The sequence below is a fragment of the Protopterus annectens genome, chromosome 15.part0, assembly GCF_019279795.1.
Source record: "Protopterus annectens isolate FY-2018-M chromosome 15.part0, PAN1.0, whole genome shotgun sequence".
Classification (NCBI taxonomy): Eukaryota; Metazoa; Chordata; order Ceratodontiformes; family Protopteridae; genus Protopterus; species Protopterus annectens.
Window position 1 is genome coordinate 587,368,568 of NC_056749.1, and position 17,160 is coordinate 587,385,727.

The window sequence follows — 17,160 nt, forward strand, 5'->3', positions numbered from 1 at the left end:
TACACACAGAACAAAATATGAGTAACGACTTGTAAAACAGAACTAAATTATTTAAAGCAGATTTTTCTTCACAAGAAAAAACTAGACAAAACATTCCTCATACTTTTACAATTAGTCAGAACAAATATACGAGACAATTCAAAATCCTGAAAATCAAACTTGCCAAAGTATATACTTTTTCCCATACTTACAACAATCTTCCCCTCCTTATCAAAAACAGTAGGATTGGAATTAACTAAATGTTTAGTTGTAGTAGGATCAACTAAAGCTATACCTGCTGGGTCAGGTTTGGGAAGAGTGTATAAAAACTTAGACTGATTAACTTTAGACATCCTTTATAAATCCCATCTGTCTTTTTAGAAACAGCTGGCCAACTACTAGAAAAACTGATGGCAGTACACACACACACACACACACACACACACACACACACACACACACACACACACACACACACACACACACACACACACACATACACACACTCTCCAAAACTGACAGAACTGGTAGAATGGGTGAAGGTGCTGCAAATTCCCTCTTTTATAGCTCATAGTATTTTCTGAGGGACTGAGAAACCTCCATGTTTTCTCACTGAAAACACAGGCACATTCTGTAAACAGTCTCGGAGAAAGAGAAGCCCCCACAAAAAGATTAAGAAACTGAACTCTCCTCCGAGTCTGAATCAGAAGTCTTCAGAGAAAACTGTATCTCTCTCTATCTTCCGGTCTATATTCAGAATCTTAAATCTTTTCAGAAAAAGCTGTATCCTTCTTTCTTTTACCAGAAACTACTTTATATGAAGGATCAATAGCTGGAATTAAACCCTTAGCCAGACCCAGAAGACTACTCCAAGCCCAGAAAATCTGAGGAGGAGAAAAATACATGTTTAGTTTTCTGTTTCTTTTTCACAGGACAAATGGGGCCAACAGTGTTATTAATGGCTACAGCAGCTTATCCAGGGATGGGTATAATATTCTGACAAAACAGGGAAGCCATCGCTGTTCTCCCTCCCAGGACCAACAAGAGTGACTCTCCCTTGCCAACTGCAACAGTCACAGAGGGTGTGGCTAATCCCTGGTCCATAGTGGCTTTAAGTGCGCGTCTATATTACTTGATCGAACAGTGAAATGTTTGAACACGTAATAACTGACCCCTATAAAAGTCAAAACACCGTAATGTCGAACGGCAAAAAAAAAAAAAAACACCCAAACCATAAAAACACTCTAAGCAAGGGGGAAAGCCCCCCTGCACCCCTCGCTACTTAAATATACCAACTCCGAGATCGCACTGCAGTGTAGACAATGGAAAACGTCCATGTCCGCACTATATGTAAATCTCCATTGAACCTTTAGACATTCCACCGGTTCGACATTTAGGAGTCATTTCACTGTTTGATCACATAATATAGACCTGTAAGTGCCACACCAGAGGGATCCAGTGTAAAAGATGAGTTGTCTGATGTACTACTAATGCCACAGCAGTCTCTCCAACCTAGAGCTGAGGCAAACTGCTAGCTTGCTGTTGTGGCAAAGGCTATTTGATTATCTTTTTCTCTTTGTGGCTTGGAGGAAGACTGTTTGTCCCACAGTCAAGCTGGAAATGGTGCCTCTTTCCCGGGGAAATAAAGCAGGAAAAGCCAGTAAAAACTTTACATAAAAATATAGTAAAAAGCACTTTAAAAGACTTTACTAGCCCAAAATTAAAATAAGCACAACTTCTCCACTGAAAAATGTTTTTCAATTACTTTAAACAACTTTTAAATAGAAAAGAAACAGAACACTCTTGCTTAAAAGTACAGTTGTTTTGTGACAGTTCGTTAAAACACAAATTCCTAGGCTGTAAAATATATTTCTTGAAAATTTTCACAGGAAAATGCTATACAATAATTTTTTTTTTTTTTAAATGGAAGTGTTTTTTTTTTCCACAAAGGGAACTCATCTCCCAGCAAAGGAGCAACACAAGCCAACAGTTAACCTCAGAGGGGTGTAATCTTCAGTGGCAGGAAATCTCTGAAGGGCTCAATGCCAAAACCTGCCTTTTTAGTCAACTCAGCTCAAGCTGACTGATGGTTTGTGTGTGTGGAAGTGCCCTGAAGCTTTGGAAGCTGGCCAGCTGTCACAGTCATGCAGGAGTGTGAGTCAGGTAAACCAGAGCTGGGCAAGAGTTCTATGCTCCATTCAATCATCATTCATTCCTCTTATGGTGAGAGTGCAGCATTAGGAAGCAGGCCAGCTTCTAGATTTAGTAGGGTGACCTACCTTGAAGCAGCACTAAGAGTGACCCAGCTGTTGCCATTCTCAAGAAGCATGCCTCATTGATCATCAGTTTTTAAGCTATACATCATACAGTGGCATTAACTGCTTTTTCAGCTCACACAAGAATGGATACATTCTAAGGCTATAGCAACGGCATTGTTTTCCTACTTCACATGAAAGAATGGTACCCCACAGTGCTGCCCTACTAACCCCAGTTCCTGCAGCACTTTGTCTGGTATGGAATAGTTCACAAGTCCCAGATGCTGCATACTATCCTCCAGTACGCCACTACCTGAAGAAAGGCTGGGAACATTTCATGTAAGTCATGCCCACCCTATCAAACCATGGGCTGCAAACTGCATACTCATGTTACAGGAAGTCTTCAAGAAACAACTTCAGCAAAAGAAAAAAAAAATGCATGACTACCAAGGTGCCAAAGTCCATCTCACCCAAGTTAAATAATGGAAGATCTAAAAAAAAGTTGCAGCATTAACCCAATTTCTTTTACTAAGGGAAATATGGTTTAAAATAAATAGCTGCGACTACAATACTTGAAACAGTGCAACACGTCTCTGCAATTAGCTTTACTAACCATTTTATAATAAATAAAACTTGTAAAAACAGTTATAAACATTTCTCTAAAAATGAAAAAGTTGTACAGTGCAAAACTAATTTCTGGGAATTTTACTCTAGCTCTACTGACAATAGACAGCAAGCAGACTACAAACTCCTAGAATGCTTGTAACACATATTGTAACCCTTCATGTGAAATATCGCCTCCCCAACTCCCTCAAAAAACACTTCACTTAGTGGTTTGTGAGCTATAATATCACAACTCTCACTACTCCATTACGTACATTCCTTCTCAGTATTTTGAAGACAAGGCAAATTAATGAAGACCTCAGTAGACTGGTTAAAAATGTTATTGGGTAGCTGCTACCAGCAGTGCTTTACAGAGATCCATTTTAATGTGCATATTCACATAACCGGCTTTCCTTTGATGGTTCCGTGACGAATGAATAAGTAATGTGAAAATGAATCCTCTTACACTTCTGAGGCCGCATTTACCATCTTGAATATTTTAGTCCCTTAAGCCAATCCGAATGCAACTTTAATCCGCTTTCTTAAACAAAAATAACTAGTATATTCTAAAAATAAGCTGTGCCTTCATTTTTTGCAGCTTTCAGTTCATCAGCTGTAGGATTTCAACTCCTTCTCATTTATGAAGAGCTGCAAGTATGAAGCAATAAAAAACGAAGCTTGCATTCTGACAATCAAATAATATAGACGTCAGAGACAGTTTTACTTCCCATTAGCCCAGGCCACCATAACCACTGAAGTAAAATGTTTAGAGAAGGTTGAAATGATGCTAAAATATGAACGGGCAGGAAGAATTCCACAAATAAACCAAGGAGCACTGTCTATTTGCTTGGGATAGTGTCTTCCAGCTTGTAGAACAAGACATAAGCCTCACTGGACAGCACCTGATTATCATGAACTGTGGAAACTCTGGAAGAAAGAAAACAATTGCAACATTATTCAGTTATATATTTCTTTTTATTTTCCAGAATACTGTTTATGAGATGGAGATGGACTGGATGCCAAACCTGGATATGAATACATTTCTGCTACTCTATATATAAACAATTGCACAACAACTGCAATACTGAAATACAACAATGACATTCATTGTTTTGAATGGGGGAAGGGGCTAATCTTACACAATCTGTTTCTCTCTACCTCTAATAGGTCAGGAGAATCCCAGTACTGACAAATGGACTGGGTACCTGCATTCTAGCTGTTGGGACTGACCCCCTGAACTTTAGAGATTAACATTCCAAATACATTTTTGATGAGATGGAAACAAAACTGTAACAAATGACAAACCACATTTAAGATGTCAGCATCAATGAATAATGTGTTATTTTACAATCTCTTTTTTTCTGTATCTTTTATAACCAGTGTCCACTCCTGTTGAACACTTAAGTCGCTGTCAGTGCTTTTTCATTTCGCATCACCAGAACATGAGCAATATGAAGCACCGCTATCATACAAGGCAGCCGTGCGGGGTATTTAAGGGCCTAACCTCTCCCCTTCCAGAAAAATACCTGGTAGCTGCTAAAGGTGATGCGGATAAACCACAACAATGCAAACAATAAACCGAACTACACCACCACGGCTGTTAAAATCTTCCTTAGTTAAAACGTTCCTTTATTAAAATTCCAATTAAAATGAAAAACAGGTAAAGAGTTCAAGAAATCGCTTCCAAACAACAAGTGCTTTCGGCTATGCCTTCATCAGATCGTAGATCGATTTATTGTTTGCATAACCTCTCCCCTTGGGTGGGGAATGTGTGACCAGTGGCACTGTGGAGGACACTACATCTTCTTATGCACATACACCCACATGCACACCTAAGGATCTCCTTCAAGTGTCAGCAGTCCTCCTCCGAGGTGTTGCGTCACAGACTAGTCCTACTCTGCCCTCCCCACTACGATGTGCATATCCATCCTCTCCACACCAGCTCGAGTAATCAATGGTGCCACTAACTGAGCATGGTTACCTGCGTTGTAGTCAAAGATATAAACCTTCAATGCTGAGAGTTTGCCGTCTTTCTCTGGATTCCTGACTACAACACCATCTGGTACCAGAGGGTAGTGTATTTTCTAAGAATCCTAACCTACTCTGAAAATTTCTCAGTATACCAGAGAGAAACTTCAACTGGCATTGTCCAAGAACAAAGCTATCACAGCTATCAAGAAAGGTAAACATCCAGGAAATAAAATGTCTCACCGTGTGTCATTGTAACAGTACCAACTGATTCGATCCTTACAGTAGGATGTGTAGTGTCCACCATGCACAGTTCCAGAATGATTGCAGACAGCATAAAGGTTGTATACAGCATTTCCTGTTGATTAAATACAGAGAAAATGATTAGTACACATACATTATCCTCTAAAATAAAGCACCAGTGCAAGTATTTTCTTTTTTGAAACTGCAGTCCTACCATCCTTGCATGTTTAACTTGAATTTTAATATTACCATATATTCTCATTAATTCTCTTTTAAGGAAAGGCCAATGGCTGTGTTTTCACTCAGTGTTAAAAGTTATCCACACTCCTTTTTGGGAAAAATGGAATAAGCATTGTACACAATCGTCCTCCTTAGCCCTGGAAGACCATGGCATCTTCCCCTACTTGAATAATAATCTGCATATGCCTTCCAGTTGACAATAATGGGTTGTAACACTTAAATTAACAAACTGAGAAAAAGGAGACTTCCAAGATGGCTGCACATTGCTCAGCAAGTTGAGTAGAGTAGAGTTCCTCCAATGTTAATATTTGCTGATTGCAAGCAATTATACTGTCTAGATGCCAGAGAAGAAACTGGTGAAAGTAAGAAAAAATCAATCAGAGGATAAAAAGTTCTGTCTGGGAAGAGTCTTGCAGCTGTTCACCAAAAAAGCAGTTTGAGTTTCAGCTCTGGTACAAGAGAAGATTTCGAGCAATTAAGAAAAAATAAACCAGATGCACTCAGAGGTGTTTAAATAAGTGAAACACTTAAAAGACAAAAGGATGGAAAAATAAAACAAGTTATAAGTAGCAACAATCAAAAGATGAAATGATAAAAAATACTGTATACATACGAGACTTCCCAAGAGCGGACTCAAAAAAGATTTAAAAAACATACCAGTAAGATAAAGCTTGAGATGTTTTTGCTGTACAAGAGAAACTGGAAGTATAGACTATTAATTTTATGAAAGTACAAATAAGCAACTGGACTGATGTTCCACAGCAAGATTTGTTAATTGAGAGGGCACATTATGTGCACGCTCCAAATCTGGCCATGAAATAGCAGCTAAGCCCTACATCAGTAAAGATGCAATCATACTAGCCGAAAGAGCTGCTCCTGAGAAAACTGTGGCACATGGTAACATTTTGAAACCTGGGAACAGCTCAATGTTTGTGGAAAATTATTACTCACTGTACACCGGGCAGAAGAGAAAGAATAGTTGTGTAAAATCTTACCATAACAATAGACGTTCTTCTCTTCCATGTTGCAGTATTCTTAACCTTTAGGATTGCCTGCCTAGACAACTCAAATGTCTGGCCTGTATACAAAAGACTTTTGCTACTGCATGGTACATGCAACACTGCACATAAGGCAGGCAACATAGGCTATAAAAAGGTGATGTTGGCACATACCACCCCTCAGAACTGGATACTCCAGTCAAAACACCAGTCCAAAGATGAGGTATACCACATCATCTAGCAAACAGCAAGTATCAAGGGGGTAGGAAGGTGGGACAGAATGCTGTAACATGGACAAGAAGGACATCTGTGGTAATGATAAGATTTTACACATCTATTCTATGTCCTGTTCCTATGTTGCAGTATTCTTAACCTTTGGGAGAGTACCAAAGCTCATGGGAAGGAAAGGGAGGAAGGAGCAGAGAAGGTTTCTATGAACCCATGCAGGATTGCCATAGCAAATCCTGGTCTGGACCTTGAGATAGTGTCCAGTTTGTAATGTTTGGTGAAGGTATGGACAGAAGACCATGTGGTCGCTTCCAAAATAGAAGCTGTGCTCAGACCTTTGAAGAAAGCCCTTGAGGAGGCTACAGCTGTAGTGGAGTGAGCCTTCACAGCAGTAGGGAGCGTCTGCCCTTGGAAGACATAAATGTAAGAAATAGCCTTTGATATACAAGTAAAAAACAGTCTGTTTGGAGATAGACTTACCCAGCACCCTGGGGTGGAAGTAAACAGTTCCTCAGTTTTCCTAATAGGCTTTCTCTGTGCACATCCAATAAATGAAGTACCCTCTCACTACAGTTTTTAGGGTTAGGAAAAATAAAGGTGGGCAGATGAATATATTGGTTTAGGGACAAGTCATTAACCAGCTTGGGCATAAAGGAAGGGTTAGTACGGAAAGATACCCTTGTCCTTGTGGAAAATGAGAAAAGGTTGGCAAGCCATAAGGGTTTAGAGTTCAGAAACTCTTCTGGCAGAGGTGACGGCTTCTAACAGAATTGTTTAAGCATGGCATTTTAAGAAAGCTGATGCTGCAGGCTCAATGACAGCCTAAGTGAGCTTTTCTAGGACAAAATTTAGATCATAGGGAGGAGGGAATAGGTTTTCTGGGAGGTCTAATGTGAAGGATGCCTTTGAGGAAGAGTTTAACTTCTAACCTAGAGGCTAATGGAGGAGATAAAAGCAGACATGCTGAAATGGCTGACAGATGGGCTTTAACAGAAGAGTAGGCCGACCCAATCTTAAGTAGCTCACACAGATGGGAAAGAACCACTAGAAATGTCCACTGAAAAATGATCTAGGTCTTTCTTTAGACACCAGAAGAACTAATTCCATTTGGATAAATAGGATCTCTACTTCCATTTGGATAAATAGGATCTCATCGTGTTGGGTTTCCTGTCCTCCTGCAGGACTAGATGCACATCCTCAGAGAAAAGGTGTTGGAAAGGAATCAAAACCCTATCACCCACAGAGTTAGATTCAGAGAAGTTAGATGTGGATGGATAAGCAATCCCTTGTCTTGTGTGAGAAGATCCACCCTGTTGAGTAACTTGTGATGATTGCCCTTGGCTAAATGCAGAACAGGGAACTAGTGTTGTCTTAGCCAAAAGAGAGTCACCAGCAAGATTTTTGGCTTGTCCTGCTGTACTTTCAGTAGGACCTTTTGGATAAGTGGGAAGGGAGGGATGCATAAAGAAACATCCCCTTCCATGAGAAAGATAGGGCATCCACCTTCCATACCAGAGGGTCTGGAACTCTGGCACAAAACTTTGGAAGTTGTTTGTTCATGGGGGAAACAAAGTGGGCTATCTGAAGAGTACCCCACTGGTGGAGAATATCCAGAAACACATCCCTGTGAAGCATCCATTCATGGGCTTGTGTCATGGACCTGCTGGGAGCGTCTACCATTACATTGTGAGCCGAAGGAATATAAACTGCTTGCAACAAAACCTTTGCTTGAGATGCAATCTTCCAGGTTTGAAGGGCCAACCTGCAAAGCCGGTAAGACTTGGTGCCCCCTGTTTGCTCACATACCATAGAACTGTCGTGTTGTCTGGGAATATTTTCAGGGGTCCTGGGAGTAGTGAGGAGAGAGAAGCTTGAAGGGCCAGAATCAAAGCCCTCATATTTTTTACACTGTCATGACGCCTCTTGTTTGAGAGCGACCAAAGACTATGGACTCAGTCGAATCAGAGTTGCTCCCTACCCCTCAGAGGCATCTGTGTAGAGTTCCTGAACTGGGGTTGGCCACTGAAATGGAAGCTATGGGTTCAGCTGAATCTGTTGAACTCACCATTGAATTTCTTTCTTTGTGCAAGGGAGAATTGGGAGTATAAAATCCAGGGGATGTGCATGCGGGCTCCAAAGTGTTTTTAGAAACTACTGGATTTTCCACATGTGAAGTCTGGCTAAGAGTAGCACGGCAATCAGTGATGCCATGAACCCTAGTATGTGAAAATATTCCCTGGCAGATATGGAGGTTAAGGGGAGTAGGTTGTGGAAATAGTTGTACTGTTTGAGGGGGGATGAAAGCCATCATCTGATCTGTTCTCAATCTGCATCCTAGGAAGATCTCATAATGGGAAGGACTGAGAGAGGATTTGCTGGAGTTTATGGTGAATCCCAGGCCTTGAAGTAGGGAAGTAATGAAGGCTAGGTTTTCTTTTAAAGTGTCTGGTTGTTTGAATAGCAGGTCATCCAGATAAGGATAGACCAGAATTCCTTGGAGCCTGCAGAAAGCAATGACAGGAGCTAAGCATATTTTGAAAACCCCTGGTGTTGTAGTCTCTCCAAAAGGCAAAGCACAAAACTGAAAATGAGAGGAAGCAACAGAAATGCATATAAACTTCCTGTACTGTGGATGAATGGAGATATGCAGGTATGTATCTGTCCAGATTGACTAGAAAGGCCTGGGGGAGCAGGACGGGGTATGAGTTTGCAGAGAAAGCATACGAAAGGTTGGCACTTTGAGGAAAAGGTTTAAATGTGAGAGATCTAGAATTGGTCTACAAGGGCCCTCTTTTCTGCGAATTAGAAACATTCTTGAGTTAAACTCTTTCTTTTTGTAGAGGTGGAACTTTCTAAATAGTTCCTTGATTTAGCAAATCCTGTAAGATTTGTGGGAATAGATCAATCTGATCCCAACAGGGTTGTGGAATGCTCATGAAGGGAGGGACAGATTTCCCTACCGTGTAATAGCCATTTTGTACAATGGAAAGGGCCCAATGGTCGGTGGAGATACTTGTCCAAGACGGAAGAGAAGATATGAGCTGAGAAAGGGGTGTTTGAGAGATTTGCCAGGCAGTCACAGACTACCCGGCTTGTCTTGAAAGGTGGATTTTTAGGCTGGGGCTTGCTGGGGTTCTGGAAGATCCCTGTCTAGAAGCCCCTTTCTTATGTGGAGGAGAGGAACTGCATTGTTCTCTCTGACAAATTGTGCCTTGAAGGGTAATGTTTGGGGTATTTAGGGACTGGGGACACAAAGAGGTGTTTCAGTTCCTTTAGTTCTTTCCTTTGTCATGAAGGGACTTGAACAGGGCTGCAGCTTCAGCACCAAAAAGGCCATAATTGTCCAGAGGTGCAGCCATAACTTTAGCCTTAATATCATCAGGCAAAGGCCGGATTCGCAACCATGAGTACCTCCTAAGTACAGAACTGGAAGCTGCAGACCTTGGGGGATACCTCAGCTGCATGATGCATCATAACTATATTTAATAGAATGTTTAAGCACCTGGGCTGAGGTAGACACTAGACAGGCAAGCTGCACCTTGGCTGGAGCATCAGAAATGTCTGATGCCAGCTGAGAAGCTTGGGAAAAGCAAGGTCAGTACATATTTTGACATGCAAGTCTGGTAGTTAATGGCTCTGAAAGCCAGGGTAGAGGAAGTATACACTTTTTTCCCTATCCTTTCCATCATTTTGCTGTCCTTGTCAGAACAGAGCAGATTAGCATAGGGAGAGAGTTTAGAAGGTTTGTCTGCAGAGGGAAAGATAACTGCAGGGTCTGCAGGAGGACATCTGAAAAAGAATTTGCTGTCCTCAGGAACCTTATAAAATCTGTCAGGGCTTTTTGGGTCTGGGGGCTGAGAATTTTGCACTGACAGAAAGGCGTCCAGAACAGCAGGTTTAACAGGAAGGATGGCCATGGGAGAAGGAGAATCCATCTGCAACAGGTCATAATATCTCAACTTCTGATACCTAACTGCTTTCCCATTTAAAGTGATCTCTCATCCTGGAAATAGTTTTTCCAAAGGACAAATATTCCTCAGAAGAATCCCCACTGCTGGAGTCTAATTCAGGGGAAGCATAACCTAGAGGAAACTCAATTTGGGAAGTGTAGATCAGGGATTCATCAGATAAAGAATCATCTTTACCAGAGGCCTGCTGTTCCTCCACTAATCTCCTAGACGTAGGCGAAGGAAAAGGAATGGGTGGAAGGGCTGAGGATGGATTTAAAGCCAAGAAGGCATTCAAGATTCCTTTTGAGAAGGCCTGCCAAATCAGGAGAAGGATCCTGAGAAGAGGAAACATGTTTCTGTTTGGTTCTACTTCAAAACAGCGAAAACTCAAAACACTGAAACTTTGCATCACAACATCGAAAACTACAAGGCACATACAAATAAGATCCCCTCCACCTATAACACCAAATGAACAAACACACTTTTTACCGCATTTCTGCAGGGAGGCAAGCCCCCCTGTACCATCCTATGTGGTGGGCTCTGCCCCCCCCCCCCATAAATTAAATATACCAACTCAGAGATTGCACTAGAGTGGGGAAAAAGTTAATTTCCTAACCCCACTGTAGTGCAATCAATAAAGAATGTACACATAACGTCTAAGTCACTTACCAGTATGGCCTAAAAAGCATGTACAGAGTGGCAAAATAAATACTATACAAATACTATAAATTCCTACACTATATAAACAATAACTAAATAAAAAACACAACATCTTATAGTGATACCACAAGATTAACAGAACTATAACATTTACATGTCTGATGATACACTACTCGATGTTATAGATTTTCACAGTTATGAAATTCGATGTTATGGGTTTTAGATCTTTTGAAATTTCGATGTTATGAGTTTTCAATGTTTTGAAATCAGATGTTATGAGCTGTCAATGTTTTGAAATTAGATGCTATGAGTTTTCTATGTTTTGAATTTAGATGTTATGAGTTTTCAATGTTTTGAATTTAGATGTTATGAGTTTTCAATGTTTTGAAGTAGAACCTTCTGTTTATGCTTCTGTTTACCAGGAAGATCTACCCTAGGTTGTAAAGGGATAACCGCCTTACATACCTCTCAACTGTCCAGACTTTTCCCTAATATTTTTCGTCTGTTCCTCAAAATTTGTGGTCTTCTGTATTTTTGTGGCAATTCACTGATGAGTGAATTCACTATATAATGACAGGCTTTTGAGCTTCAGACTACATATCCTTCAGTGAATGCATTGTAACATAAGACCTTTTCTTCTAGCAACTTTTTAAGTTTACAAGAGCAATATTTAAAATTTGTCCCTGTTTTGGGGGCTTTGTCCAGATTTTTTGTGCAAAAAGTTTGAGAGCTATATTGCTGAATGACTAGGCACTGTGTCAGGCGTAGGGATTTCTTGAGATGTAGGAACTAGAGGAGCTAGAACATCATCACTTGGGATGTCCAAGATAGTGGGCCACGATTCCCTCATCACCCTGAATGGACATCTTTATAGCCTCTGTAGATGTGCTAGTGGCACCCTCCCTAATGGCTTCCAAAATGGTACCCATCGCAGGTTGGGAGCCAGAGATCAAATAAGCCTCTGGAGCCTTCATTGGCCTCAAGAGGAAGTTCTAATCCAGAGGTGCAACCAAAGATTCCTGCCTGACCTTTTTGGCCTTCTTTGGTGGCCAGATGTTGGTTCTCTAAGTAAATGTTGAGAGCTGACAAATTAAGAACGGTCTTGGGTACGAACGCCTAGCAAATTGCACAAGACTGTAATCATGCTCGACCCTACGCAAAACAACCACTGATTGTGGCTGTCTGAATCTGATGTCCACAACTACACTTGCCTTTCCTAGACTACATCAATCTCAAAAATATGCAGTGGCAAAAAAAGAGAAAATTTTTTTCCCCCCAACAGGGCACTTATCTGAAATTAGGAAATGCTCAGCGATCAAACGGTAGAAGCTGTCATTTGGACTGGCAGAAGTGAAGTTTTGAGGGATGGTACGTGCTGATGTCACCTTTATGGCCTACACTGTCTGCCTTGCTATGTACAATGCCACACTCACCATAAAGTAGCAAAAAGTCTTTTGTATACAGGCCAGATGTTCGGGTCTATATTACAACATCGAATGCTTAAAACAGCGAATGATGTGTAATCGACCCTATTTCAGCAAAAGCAGAAAATGTCGACACCTCAAAACAGTGATTTCTTTCTTAGGGAAAGAAATCGATGTCCCAACCAATAGAAAAACAACCCCCCCCCCAAAAAAAAAACAGTAAACAGTTCCAAACACATACACACTTACCTTAACCCTAATACTACCCCCCCAAAAAGTAAACGGCTGAAAACACATATGCACTCAACTCAACCGTACATCTAACGCAAAAAAAAAAAAAGTAAACAGTTTAAAACATATGCGCGCTTACCTTAACCCACACCCTAAACCTAAAGTCAGTAACTGCTACACATTTACGTTCGGGAGCTACATCGGATAAGGGAATCTCTGAGACCACACTACAGTACAGAACACGGCAAAGTAACGAAGCGACCAAGCGACTTCTTTCCCAGGGAAAGAATTTGCTGATCAGCCGCTTCGCTGTTTTGCCTGTTCTTTGTTTAGGGGTCAGTGAAAATGCATTCGACAAAATACGTTTTTGTTGTTCTAATAGGAACCCCAGATGTTCAGATCAACTAGGCGGGGAATCCCAAAGGTTAAGAATACTGCAACATAGGAATAGGAGGTCATGCACGTTTAGCCCAGCCATCACAGAATGTCAACAGGTAGGTATGAGAAAATAAGTTGTTACAGCCAGCTGTCTTCAGAATATTTTTTCTTGGACACTCAAACATTTCTGGATACAAAAGAGGCTAAGGAGGAAATAAAAAAGTTGAGGCAACATAGAAAGATAAAGTGGACTCTGCTTCCCATTTTTCTAACAAAAATCAGATTTTGCCAGTAAAACTCTGCATTATTGCAAAGGTAAATGCCTGAGTGGCACAAAAAAAAAAAAAATCCAAGAAACTGACCATGCATCAGTCCCATGGACAAAGCCAGGTTTTAGGCTCAGGTGTTTTCTGACAGATACACCACCACTGTTTTCATCTAGTTGAAATGAACGGTTATGCACACACCAAAGTACTGAGGGAGTACTCTCTGGGCACTTAGTTTTGGAAGTTTAGCAGCTAGACCCTGCCTAAAAAAAAATGAACAAAAAGGGGCAGTAAAAGCTTTCACCAATATGCGGAAAGCTTGGAATGAAAAGTGAAAACTTTGTTTGACAAAGCAAGAATGGCTGCTGATCATCTTATTCCATGTTGACACACACTGCATTCCCCTAGAATGAAATCAAGTGGTTAATCAATTGTTAAAGCCAATATATATATATTTTTTCTTTATACCTTGGCGATAAAGTCTACTCAATACTTGGGTCTTTTCCTGCTTTTGTGGCATGCATGGAGATCTCTGTCATGTCTCTCTGTCTCTCTATATCCTTCAGGGTTTTGTGCATCAGCATGGGCAGCTACCATGCCATACTCATACTGGTGTGTTTTAAGCATCTTAAGGGCTCTTGTGGCATCAGCAATCTTGGAAAGATGGTTCACTGGCACGGTTTCTTTTGTCCAGCCTCACTTGCACAGAATCCATGTATCTAACAAAGAAGCCACCAATCATCAGTAGATTTCTATTTGTGTTAGAAGATTGTTTGTATATAATTGGCTTGGGACATTGTTTTCTGGTAACTCTCAAGTTATGCTGTCACTAACTGGTGTTAAAGTGTTTAGTTTACACTGGCCTTTGCTACTACTAGCTCTTTGTGGCTTGAGTAAGGATTTTTTTTAGTGCAGCAGTTTATGACAATTTGATGTGTGCATACTGTTTGTGTGAGTGATGCTCACAGGCTAATTCTGACTGTGGGAGTGCAGTCTCAAATTTGTCTACGTACTTGCATCTCTTACTAATAGTGCCAAGTTAAGTAAAAGATAATTGTCGAAGAACAGCAGACAACTCTTACATTACCTAAGTATTGCAAGTGTTACGAGGCTGGTAACAGAGTAGACTAGTTTGCTGACATTCCGTTTTTACCAAGGGTGTGAGGTACATTTAGGAACAATAAGAGAATACAATGTTTTGGTTCCTGGGTTTACGGATACAAGGAAAACAGGAGTGGTCGATTCATTTACATTTTGAACACTAAGTTAATGTTATGTAGCCCAGTTATTAGGTTTGTTTGGCGGGAGAACAGGAGAAGATAGTAGCGTTTAGGCTCGTACTTAAGGTATTGTTATGTGGTATACTAATAAATGTGGACAGAGAAAATTTAGTGTGAGCACCAACAGCCGGCAGGTAGTAAATGATTGTGCACGCTGGCTATGACATTGGCATTAGACTTGCAACAATATACTGCTGCTTAACTCTGTGGTTTATACAACTATAACTGGGAGGTGGAGTTAACTAAGATTCCTAAGAGAGAATCTGACAATGAAAGTACCTGTCTCGGTCAAGTACAGCATTGTGCGACACTGCGCAAGCACCACCATCCACTTTTAAAATGAGTGGAAAACTAAAATAACCAATAAGAAATTAGTTAAAACTCCAGCTAATAATGTCTACCCCTCAGAAACAGCAGCAAATTAATCTTTGCCATCAAAAAACACTACTGCTCTCAGTATGTTTACAACCAGACTAGAAAAGCAACTTGAATGTATGACATTAGAGCAAGAACAATCATCCATCTATGTACTTAACTGAATAAATTACTTGAAATGTCAACAAGGTGTCTTTATTCCTCCCTCAGGGAGGATATCAGCGAGAGAGTCTCCTAGATTTGCTAGCTAAAGTGATTTTATTTGGACTATTCCTTTGAACTCTAAGTTGTAAAGTAGGAAAGAGTGGTAAGTAACTCTAGAAATACTTTGATTAGATAGATGGATATTTCCTAATAAATTAACAAAACAGAACACAGAGCTAGAAAGTTGAGGACTTATTAATTCACAAACTACATTACTAAGAAACGCACAATATCAGCTATTTTAACTGAGCTGTAGTTGTGAGGAGATATATTGCTGAAAAGAAAGGTGCCAAGATGATCAGTTAACATGTTAAAAGCATCCAGACAGGACAAATTAAAATAAAGTAGTTACACTACTTTTTTAATTTGTCATAGCAACTGTTGTTGTGTCTTTTCGGCTTTTCCCGGTTAGGGGTCGCCATAGCGGAACTCCGGTCCGCTAATGATTGGTAGTTGAGTTTTACATGCCGAGTTACCAGCCCTGACGCACAACTTTCAACGAAGGTATGCCCATTCATGCATGTCTCCACGCAGAAGACGCTCTAGCTGAGAATCGAACCGGACAGCGTCTTACTGCGAGGCGACAACGCTACTGCAGCACCACCACCGCGGGTTTGTCATAGCAACTGTAACGATTGCAAATACAAGTCCATGTCTACTTCCCTTGAATCCTGAATCCAACCTGCTTGCATTAAGGCCATCAGTATTTGCTTCCTGGACTATCATTTAATCTGTTACATTAACAAGCAAGAGACAGGGGATATGGGGACACAACATACTTCAAAATCATTCCTTGTTCTTTGATATTTAGAAAAAAAGACAAAACATGTCTCTGGCTATGAGAACAGTCATTGTAAACGAACAGAAAAAAAAGGTTTGTTCATTACATTTTCATGGTTTCTGTCAGTCTGGGGTTACCCTGGCCAGATTTTTTTTTTTTTTTTTTTTAGTGTGGCATTAACCTTTAGTCCACAGAAACTGTGCATGCTTTGGCATGAGGACAAGGAGGAGAGACAGGCAGGGTTAGCATTTTGAAATTGGGAATCCTTAAAAGGATGAGAATCCCTCAAAAGAAAAAGGAGGATTAAGCCTTCCTGATTTTCAATTGTACTATGAAATTATCAATGCAAGTTGCATAATGCAGATTACAAATTATGACCCTGTATGTAATGAATGGTACCCATTACAGATTAAATCACTTCACCAGAACATTATAACATATAAAGTTAATCCAAAAACAATTCCCTTCTTAAAACAAGAAACTCTTACAACAAAAATTCACCCAATCTTAACAGCTGTGACATTTTCAAGAAGCTACTGATATCAATAAATTTAAAAGACACAATTAGTCTTCTGCAACCAATACATGACAACCCAGATATAAAACTAGCAAACACTATGGTAAACCTAGATAAATAACCTTTAATAACAAATTATAAAGTATGGGATTTTTACCAATTAAATAACCTTTCAATGGAAAATATCATGAAACTACTTAAAGCAAGCAATAAATATAAAATGATAAACAATCTTATACCAAGTACTATAACCAAAGATATCAATGTAGTTGAGCAAGATGTTAGCTTAGCACAAGTTCTACAATTGCTTTCGAGTAAAAAGAAAATTATATCAAATACATATAAATTAATAGCAAATATTAAATATCAAAATACAATTCTTATTTCAAAGTTTTGGGAAAGTAAAGATAATCCCATAACAGACGATCAAAAGGAAGTAGCTATTAGAAATACAATGAAACTGGCACCATATAAAAAGTTAATATACACACAGATCATGATCTTCAACAATGCCTACCATACACGTTTACCTTAACAAATTTAACCCATCCAAGTCACCATATTGCCCCTTTTGTCCTAA

The 17,160-nt window shown here is 40.0% G+C and overlaps 1 protein-coding gene across 1 annotated transcript in view; it reads right to left on the minus strand.

Moving 5' to 3' along the window:
• Nucleotides 1-1,210: 1,210 nt before the first annotated feature.
• Nucleotides 1,211-17,160, minus strand: part of USP21 (ubiquitin specific peptidase 21) — a 612,045-nt gene continuing 596,095 nt past the window's right edge. Inside the window, exons 11-12 of the mRNA XM_044057408.1 lie at nucleotides 5,049-5,163; nucleotides 1,211-3,764 (exon numbers count right to left, since the gene is read on the minus strand). Of these exons, the coding sequence (XP_043913343.1) occupies nucleotides 3,677-3,764; nucleotides 5,049-5,163 (203 nt within the window). The 3' untranslated portion in view covers nucleotides 1,211-3,676. The remainder of the gene's footprint in view (nucleotides 3,765-5,048; nucleotides 5,164-17,160) is intronic.